The sequence below is a fragment of the Ascaphus truei genome, chromosome 20 (genome assembly GCF_040206685.1).
Source record: "Ascaphus truei isolate aAscTru1 chromosome 20, aAscTru1.hap1, whole genome shotgun sequence".
Classification (NCBI taxonomy): domain Eukaryota; kingdom Metazoa; phylum Chordata; class Amphibia; order Anura; family Ascaphidae; genus Ascaphus; species Ascaphus truei.
Window position 1 is genome coordinate 30,754,862 of NC_134502.1, and position 9,920 is coordinate 30,764,781.

The 9,920-nt window shown below is 43.8% G+C and overlaps 1 protein-coding gene across 1 annotated transcript; it reads left to right on the forward strand.

Annotated features, from left to right (window-relative positions):
* The first annotated feature begins 1,366 nt into the window (after window positions 1-1,366).
* On the forward strand, window positions 1,367-9,692 carry LOC142471417 (olfactory receptor 11A1-like). The gene is made up of 2 exons (XM_075578223.1): window positions 1,367-1,475; window positions 8,717-9,692. Exons 1-2 carry the CDS (start codon window positions 1,410-1,412, stop codon window positions 9,671-9,673), a joined length of 1,023 nt encoding a protein of 340 aa, XP_075434338.1. The 5' UTR covers window positions 1,367-1,409; the 3' UTR covers window positions 9,674-9,692.
* The last annotated feature ends 228 nt before the right edge of the window (window positions 9,693-9,920 follow it).

The following is a 9,920-nucleotide window of genomic DNA, read 5'->3' on the forward strand; positions in this document are numbered from 1 at the left end:
TAGTGTGGTGCACCTGCTGGCTCACAGGACTCCTGAGTCTCCAGCTTGATGTGGTTGGGAATTTCACCATGACAGGCATCTGAGGTAGTGTGCTGAGTACAACTCACAGTCGGTACAGCGCCTCCATCCCATCCAGATCCCCACGATAGCAGGGAGGAGTTTCTGGAAGAGAACTCCTGGGTGCATCTTCTCCCTGAGTAACTCCACTCACAGGCAAGAAGGGTCCTTTCATGAGCATTTTTATTAGCATGTCTTGTGGCAGACTGCCCATCATAGCGGCCGACACTTAGCCGCACATCTTGTAGTGACACTTCATCCAGAAAGTTCCTCCTGACTCTTAATCAAGTTGTGGATCCACCTCTCCCCAAAGGGAGACCACCAGCTGTGCCAGAGCCCTGGACACAGTGTGTAATCAGCTTGTCACTTTGCCACTCTGACAGACAGACTTGAACTGCTGCAGACACTTGACCCAGCCTCTGAAGAAACCTCCTAACTTTTGGAAGTGCTGTGCAATATATAGGCTCCAGAAAGACCCACCTCAGTGTCACTAACAGTGGACATAAAGCATGCTGTCACTTCCTTTACTACATATGACGCATCACAGGGTTTGAGGGCAAACCTCCATGATAACTACTGGCAATCCTGCCTTCTTACCAGGAGTTACTGCTCAGTATGAGAGAGATCTGTACACCAATTTTACACATGGCTACATATAAAATGCATAGTGTCGGCAGGACATCGAACGGTACTGACACACGTCTCTAAGAAAAGAAATAATCTGAATAACAACCATTAGGAGGAAGCAACCCCTGGACCAAAGAGCTTGCAATCAAACCAGCATAAAACTGTGCAATCACCAGTTCGATCATCTACACTTAACTGCACAAAAATAACCTATTGTTTTAAATATAATAACCACGCTCCAGTACTGTATATCTCAGCAGAATTATAAACAAGACGTCCTACAGCACTATACGGTGATTCCTTCTCAGTAAAGGTATGGGGACATGTTATTGCACTGTTCAGTTATTACACTGTAATTAATAATTTTCTTTGTAATGAATCTACGATCTACTGTAAGAGTTTCTTTTGGAGAAGATAGTGTTTGATGGGTCATTTATATCCAAAAATTACATATTTGTTTTACTGTATATGTTTTATGAGGCTTTAAGGAGTATGACGTCGCTTCTCTGTCATCGAGGTAATTGGCCATTCTGGGATTCTATACCCAGTAGACATAACACGGCTTTCTCTGGGCAAACATATAAAGGTGCCTCTGAGATTGAACATTAAAGCTGTATTGATGCACATTCTGCTCAGCACAGAGAAGTCCTTCACACTACCTTCTGCGCCATGCATCTTCATTTTCTCTCCCACCCTTCGATGAGAGGGTTAGGAGAAAGGGTCTCATGTCTTCTTGGTTGACTCCCACCTTGGAAAACATCCACTCTACACTGGTGGTGAGAAGCAGATCAGTAAGTAAAAGGAATATATATATCACATTTCCACAATGCATTATACAACATGTTTTTTTTAAATGCTTTTACTATTGTCAATGATGTATTGTTTCTGTGAATGTAATTATTTATAGTATATAACAGGAGGCTTCATTGTCCCCAATGTTGTATGTATGTACAGTATGTATGTATGTACACTGGCGACACACTTTATTCGAGCTCGGCTAGTCCCACGAATTCGGGTATACCCGGGTGTATTGAGGTTTGTGACTGTTTTCTGCCCGAGTGCATTGAGGTATTTTCCAGGCAGGGATTGAAGCATTTTATTCCCGCTGGCTGCAAAACTGCACAGTATATATATATATACTGCATTACAATTCATGAATTTATGCCATCTGGTAGACACGCGAAGCATTGCAGCCTATTAAATCCTAATCATTATCATTTAACAGATCAGCCGCCCATCAGCCAGGCATGAACCCAGGCTGGGAAGGCAAACGCAACGGGGCTTGTCAGAGGTGAGGAGCGGCGCATTCCAGGTATCTGCCAGGTACATACCGGGTATTTGCTCGAATAAAGTGTGTCGGTGCAGTATGTGTGTGTATATATATGTGTATGTATATAGCGCCATTAATGTACATAGCGCGTCACAGCAGTAATACATGTAACAATCATATAAATAACAAATAATACAAATAACAGATCATGGGAATAAGCGCTTCAGACATAAAAGTAACATTTCGGAAGAGGAGTCCCTGCTCCGAGGAGCTTACAATCTAATACAGTAGGTAGGAAGAACGTAAAGAGACAGTAGGAGGGAGTTCTGGTAAGTGCGTCTGCAGGGGGCCAAGCTTTAGTATTAGCCACGGTGCTACTCATATGCTTCTTTAAGCAAGTGTGTCTTAAGGTGGGTCTTAAAGGTAGATAGAGAGGGTGCTAGTTGGGTATTGAGGGGAAGGGCATTCCAGAGGTGTGGGGCAGTCAGTGAGAAAGGTTTAAGACAGAAGAGGGCTTTAGATACATAGAGAAGGCATCCTTAAGCAGAACGCAAGAGTTGGGACGGTGCATAGTGAGAAATTAGGGCTGGGATGTAAGGAGGAGCAGAGGAGGGTATAGTTAGATATTAGGGTTGAGATGTAAGGAGAGGCAGAGGAGTGTAAATCTTTAAAAGTGAGGAGGAGAATTGAGTGTGAGATGCGGGATTTGATAGGAAGCCAGGAGAGGGATTTCTGCAGGGGAGACGCTGAGACAGATTTAGGAAAGAGTAGAGTGATTCTGGCAGCATTGATTCTGTTGGGATATATTGTGATATTCTTCACCAAAACTGCCATTAAATTCTATGCAAACTCTGGGATATTCTGCTTTATAATCGGACAGATCGAGCAATGGTGGAAAGGGACGGGGATCCTCTTACATGGTGCACACTCGAAGGTGCTGAGAAAGTGGCTACATAAGCCATGAACCACTATAATGTTCCCCAGTCCTTTGGCTGGAATAGTAAATGGGGAAAGCCGTGGAGAAAGCTGTGGACTCTGACCAAGTCATTAGGTCCTTCTCTGCTACCCCTTATAACGGGATATCTTGTGCTCTTCATGGGAACATTAAAGTCTATGACTTCTTTAGATGTAGTTGGTACCACAAAAGCAGAAGATTGATGACTACAGCCTAAGAAGGAAGGGTCCTTATTTGGTATTTGAACAATGAGCAGACACCTCAATGTAAGTATCTTCCTGCTAGTACTTCTAAGAGGATAAAGGAATATTGAAATTAAAATCCTAAGCAAGCCCCAAAAATAAACAAATAAGGGGAGAAAGATCGGTTCTGCTAGAAGATCTGCCTCTTGGTACCTTGTAGGAGAAAAGTGACCTAACGACAGGAACATGTTTAATGGGGTAAAGGGTCAGTCCCACGAAGGGGCAAAGTGACCTAATGACAGGGACGTGTTTAATGAGATAAAGGGTCAGTCCCACGTAGGGGCAAAGTGACCTAATGACAGGGACGTGTTTAATAGGTTAAAGGGTCAATCCACGTAGGGGCAAAGTGACCTAATGACAGGGACGTGGTTAAAGGGTCAGTCCCACATAGGGGCAAAGTGACCTAATGACAGGGACCTGTTTAATGGGGTAAAGGGTCAGTCCCATGAAGGGGCAAAGTGACCTAATGACAGGGACGTGTTTAATGAGATAAAGGGTCAGTCCCACGTAGGGGCAAAGTGACCTAATGACAGGGACGTGTTTAATGGGTTAAAGGGTCAATCCACGTAGGGGCAAAGTGACCTAATGACAGGGACGTGGTTAAAGGGTCAGTCCCACATAGGGGCAAAGTGACCTAATGACAGGGACCTATTTAATGGGTTAAAGGGTTAGTCCCACGTAGGAGCAAAGTGAGCTAATGACGGGGACGTGTTTAATGGGTTTAAAGGTCAGTTCCACGTAGGGGCAAAGTGACCCAATGACAGGGACGTGTTTAATGGGTTAAAGGGTTAAAGGGTGTGACAGGGCTGCTTGTACTATTGTGTAAGTTAAATGCATGTTTGCTTTTTGGCATCAAGTGCACCACCTTTCTTTCTTTCTTTCTGTTTTGCTTTTTGCTGGGCCCAGCGATCTTTTTTTTGTTTCCTTTACCTGAAACTTTACTAACCTTTAATGTGGTGTCCTGAGGTCAGTCAGTATAATGCAGGTATAGTTAATGTTAAAACCGGTTTGATGTTACACAGCCATGGGCAGTCTCTGTTAAAAAGGAAAAGGGCGTTTCCTTCCTGCATACCATCCAGGGTAGATTATACCACGGTATGGGGGGGGGGGGGAATTAAAGTAAGTGATACTGAATGTCATTTATTTTGCAGAGTAAAGACATGCATGGGATGTTTGTGAAAGGTACTGTTTTTTGGGGCTTGCTATAGAAAATTGTATGTTGTGTGAAGTGTATTATGTTTGCTAATTGTGTAAGTTTTGGGAGACAACTCCCCTGTGTTTTACTTTATTTGGTTTTGTCCTAATTAACCAGTAATAAAAGGGAGGGGGTTTCTTTCCCTGATCTTTTTCTGCACTCCTTGTTGCTGCTATGTTGCTATGTGATATGAGGGTGTTCCCTGCTGCACTCCTTGTTGCTGCTATGTGATACGAGGTTGTCCCATTCTGCACTCCTTGTTGCTGCTATTTGATATGAGGTTGTTTCTTTCTGCACTCTTTGTTGCTGCTATGTGATATGAGGTTGGCCCCTTCTGCACTCCTTTTTGCTGCTATGTGATATGAGGTTGTCCCCTTCTGCACTCCTTGGTGCTGCTATGTGATTTGAGGTGGTCCCCTTCTGCATTCCATGTTGCTGCTATGTGAGATGAGGTTGTCCCCTTCTGCACTCCTTGTTGCTGCTATGTGATATGAGGTTGGCCCCTTCTGCACTCCTTGTTGCTGCTATGTGATATGAGGTTGTTCCCTTCTGCACGCCTTGTTGTTGCTATGTGATATGAGGTTGTTCCCTTCTGCACGCCTTGTTGCTGCTATGTGATATGAGGTTGTTCCCTTCTGCACTCCTTGTTGCTGCTCTGTGATATGAGGTTGGCCCCTTCTGCACTCCTTGTTGCTGCTATGTGATATGAGGTTGTTCCCTTCTGCACGCCTTGTTGTTGCTATGTGATATGAGGTTGTTCCCTTCTGCACGCCTTGTTGCTGCTATGTGATATGAGGTTTTTCCCTTCTGCACTCCTTGTTGGTGCTATGTGATATGAGGTTGTCTCTTTCTGCACTCCTTTTTGCTGCTATGTGATATGAGGTTGTTCCTTTCTGCACTCCTTGTTGCTGCTATGTGATATGAGGTTGGCCCCGTCTGCACTCCTTGTTGCTGCTATGTGATATGAGGTTGTTTCCTTCTGCACGCCTTGTTGTTGCTACACTGGCGACACACTTTATTCGAGCTCGGCTAGTCCCACGAATTCGGGTATACCCGGGTGTATTGAGGTTTGTGACTGTTTTCTGCCCAAGTGCATTGAGGTATTTTCCAGGCAGGGATTGAAGCATTTTATTCCCGCTGGCTGCAATACTGCACAGTATATATATATATATATATATATATATATATATATATATATATATATATATATATACTGCATTACAATTCATGAATTTATGCCATCTGGTAGACACGCGAAGCATTGCAGCCTATTAAATCCTAATCATTATCATTTAACAGATCAGCCGCCCGTCAGCCAGGCATGAACCCAGGCTGGGAAGGCAAACGCAACGGGGCTTGTCAGAGGTGAGGAGCGGCGCATTCCAGGTATCTGCCAGGTACATACTGGGTATTTGCTCGATTAAAGTGTGTCGGTGCAGTATGTGATATGTGGTAGTTCCCTTCTGCACGCCTTGTTGTTGCTATGTGATATGAGGTCGTTCCCTTCTGCACTCCTTGTTGCTGCTATGTGATATGAGATTGTTCCCTTCTGCACTCCATGTTGCTGCTATGTGATATGAGGTTGGTCCCTTCTGCACTCCTTGTTGGTGCTATGTGATATGAGGTTGTTCCCTTCTGCACGCCTTGTTGCTGCTATGTGATATGAGGTTGTACCCTTCTGCACTCCTAGTTGCCGCTCTGTGATATGAGGTTGTCCCCTTCTGCACTCCTTGTTGCTGCTATGTGATATGAGGGTGTCTGTGGAACTTCAGTGAAAGGATGCAAACTTTCTAATGCAGATATTGCTGGCTACTCTGTGGCTGGAGACATCGCGCTGGGGGAACTGGTTGTTATACACCTGAATGTGGAATCCCTAATAAAAAGAAGGTTCAGAGAACAGCAGAAGCCTCTTTCATTCTTCTCAGGGTCTGATGCTGCTGCTTCTTTAAATAAAAAGGCTGGGACTCAACCTTTCACAAATGGTCAGTCCCACGTACGGGCAAAGTGACCTAATGACAGGGATGTGTTTAATGGGTTAAAGGGTCAGTCACACATAGGAGCAAAGTGACCTAATGACAGGGACGTGTTTAATGGGTTAAAGGGTCAGTCCCACCGAGGAGCAAAGTGACCTAATGACAGGGACGTTTTTAATGGGTTAAAGGGTCAGTCCCACGTAGGGGCAAAGTGACCTAATGACAGTGACGTTATTAATGGGTTAAAGGGGCAGTCCCACGTAGGAGCAAAGTGACCTAATGACAGTGACGTGTTTAATGGGTTAAAGGGTCAGTCCCACGTAGGGGCAAAGTGACCTAATGACAGGGAATGTTTTAAATCGGCAGTGCTCCCTTTTTAATATATAAAAATGTGTTTTCTTTCTTTTTACCATTGGAAAAAATGATTTGCTGCTTTATTTAGCAATCCTGCCCATCCTAAATTCAGGGTTTGCATTCTTAAGACATACCTTGCTTCTTGGGTAAAATTAAAAAGGCCAGTGCCATCCACAAGGACACAGCAGCTGTGTAAAAACAAGAAACTGATAAGCACAATATAATTTCCCAATTTATGTTGTTTCTTTATTGCACGTAATGTACCTATCGGACATATTTCTGCCAGTTTGAGAATAGGACAGAGTTCCCTAGTCTCCTCTGGCCATCGGCCGTCGCTCAAAATACGCTCATTAAGGCAGCCGGGAATTGACGAAGATACGTGTTACATGTGGAAAAAACAGATACAATGTTGTTGGGTTTTTTATAACGGCGAATTAAGTCCATTTTTACTAAGCTGGCTACTCCGTGAGACAACTTGAAGACCATTCCAGTAACCACTAACAGCTTTTGAGATCTCACGAACATTTTGTTCAGACATGCTGTCACTAGTGACTCACCAGTCTCAGTCATTGCAAGGTAGTGCCACTCACTGTCAGTCTCACTCACTGGAAGGCCGTCTCACTCACTGGACGGCAGTCCTCCTCACTGGAAGGCAGTCTCGCTCACTGGAAGGCAGTCTCGCTCACTGGAAGGCAGTCTCGCTCACTGGAAGGCAGTCTCGCTCACTGGAAAGCAGTCTCGCTCACTGGAAAGCAGTCTCACTCACTGGAAAGCAGTCTCACTCACTGGAAAGCAGTCTCACTCAATGGAAGGCAGTCTCACTCACTGAAGGCAGTCTCTCTCACTGAAAGGCAGTCTGACACACTGGACGGCAGTCTCACTCACTGGAAGGCAGTCTCGCTCACTGGAAGGCAGTCTCGCTCACTGGAAGGCAGTCTCGCTCACTGGAAGGCAGTCTCGCTCACTGGAAGGCAGTCTCGCTCACTAGAAGGCAGTCTCACTCAATTTAAAGCATTGACCCTTATTAGATGGCCGTGGTTTCACAAATTCAAAAGCAGTCTCACTCATTGTGAGGCAGTCTCTATAATGGTTGGCTGTCTAACTCACTAGAAAGTAATGTTACCGATTAGACAGCAGTCTCACTCAAGAGATGGCAGCCTAACCATCATTGGAGACCAGTCACATTCTATTAGATAAGAGTCCCGCTCTTTAGAAATTAGTCTTATTCATTAAAATATATCCCTACTCATTTGGTTACTGTACTCAATGAAAGCAAAGGCAATTCAATTCAATCAATAAATTGCCGTCTCATTCAACAGATGGTGGAGGCACTTATTGGAAGATCATCTTTAGGGGTATCAAAAACTCCGGAACAACTAAATCTACGACCAACTAACATATTAGTTTATTAAAAGGTATACTAAAAGGTAAGATTGTACAACCTCCAACCAACCTACAATTCATTAGAATCAGTACAGCCATTAAAATCTTGTTCTGTACCTTAACAATCTAGGCACAACGTTCATCTTTCCTGTCTCGCCTTCAAATACTTTCTGGGCAAGCTACCTGTCTATCTGAACAAGCTCCTCACCCCTATCACATGCAGCACTTATCACCTGAGATCTGACTCCAAAACACATATTTCATGGTCCCAAGGCTCAACAAAGTATCCGGCCGTTCCTCCTCCTCTTACCGTGCACCCCAAAACTGGAACAGTCTGCCGGAGACTCTCACAGCCGCCACCAGTCTACGTTCTTTCATAACTAAAGCTGTCTCACATTTTAATCTGGTCTGTAACTGTTACATACGCAAATAATATATATTATCTTTAACTGTGCATGCAATGTATATAATGTATAACCCTGCACACTTAATTTAACTATGTATTTTTAACCATGTATTTATCATCAAACTCTATATGCCCAGGACATGCTTGAAAACGAGAGGTTACTCTCAATGTATTACTGTACTTCCTGGTGAAACATTTTATATATAAAATAAATAAATAACCATATGCAATCTCTGTTCTCATTCAACCAACAGGTGATGGAGAACCAGACGATGGTCACAGAATTTCTTCTCGTTGGATTCCACAACCTTCAGAGCTTTAAAATTCCACTCTTCTTTCTGTTCCTCACTCTTCATGTTGGCACCTTAGCTGGGAACCTTCTGATCATTGTACTTGTGTCCACCAGTCACAACCTCCACTCGCCCATGTTCTTCTTCCTCAGCCACCTGTCGTTCGCTGATATGTTATTCACTGCAAATATTGTCCCTAACATGCTACACATCATATTGGCAGATGTGAGCACCATATCTTTCACTGGCTGCATGGTTCAATTTTATTTCTTTGGCGCTTCAGCCATTGCTGAATGTCTTCTCCTTTCAGTAATGTCCTATGACCGATACCTTGCCATCTGTGACCCATTGCGTTACACCTCCATTATGGAACCCAAACTTCGTCTCCAACTTGTTATCTGGACTTGGCTTCTAAGTTTTATGGTAACACTCATTACAGTTAATCTGATATGTCATTTGGAGTTCTGTGGACCCAATATCATTGACCATTTCTTCTGTGATGTTGGCCCTCTTCTAGCTCTTGTTTGCTCAAATGGTGCCTCCTTGGTGCAACTGGAAATTACTCTGTTTTCTTTCCCTTTAATCCTATCCCCACTTGTTTTCATCATTGGCACTTATACATGTATCTTCCTCACCATCCTCAGGATCTCCTCCTCCATCGGGAAGCAAAAAGCCTTCTCCACCTGCAGCTCCCACCTAGCTGTTGTTTGCACGTATTATGGAACCCTGTTTACTGTTTATGTGGTTCCATCAAGAGGACACTCACTCAACATAAACAAGGTCCTATCTCTGCTGTACACAGTGGTGACCCCACTGTTCAACCCCATCATATACAGCCTGAGGAACCAGGAGATCAGGGCAGTGATAGACAAATATATCGGTAGAAGTAAAAATATGACGTCTTTTTCAACCACCCAGTGACATACAAATGTGCAAGACTTCATTGTCCCCTCTGGTGGGATATTTTGTGATATTGTACCCCGACACTGCCAATGGAAACATGTTAATATTCTGCTTCATAACGATATATACGTAATGGTGGAAGAATGTCACTTGTTACATCTGTGCATCAGATTAGCAATAAAATAAAACGTTCCCAGGCATGTTGACTTATCTTTGCTAAAGGGGTCATTACGTTTACTTAAGTACATTTATTGCTGTCCATGTA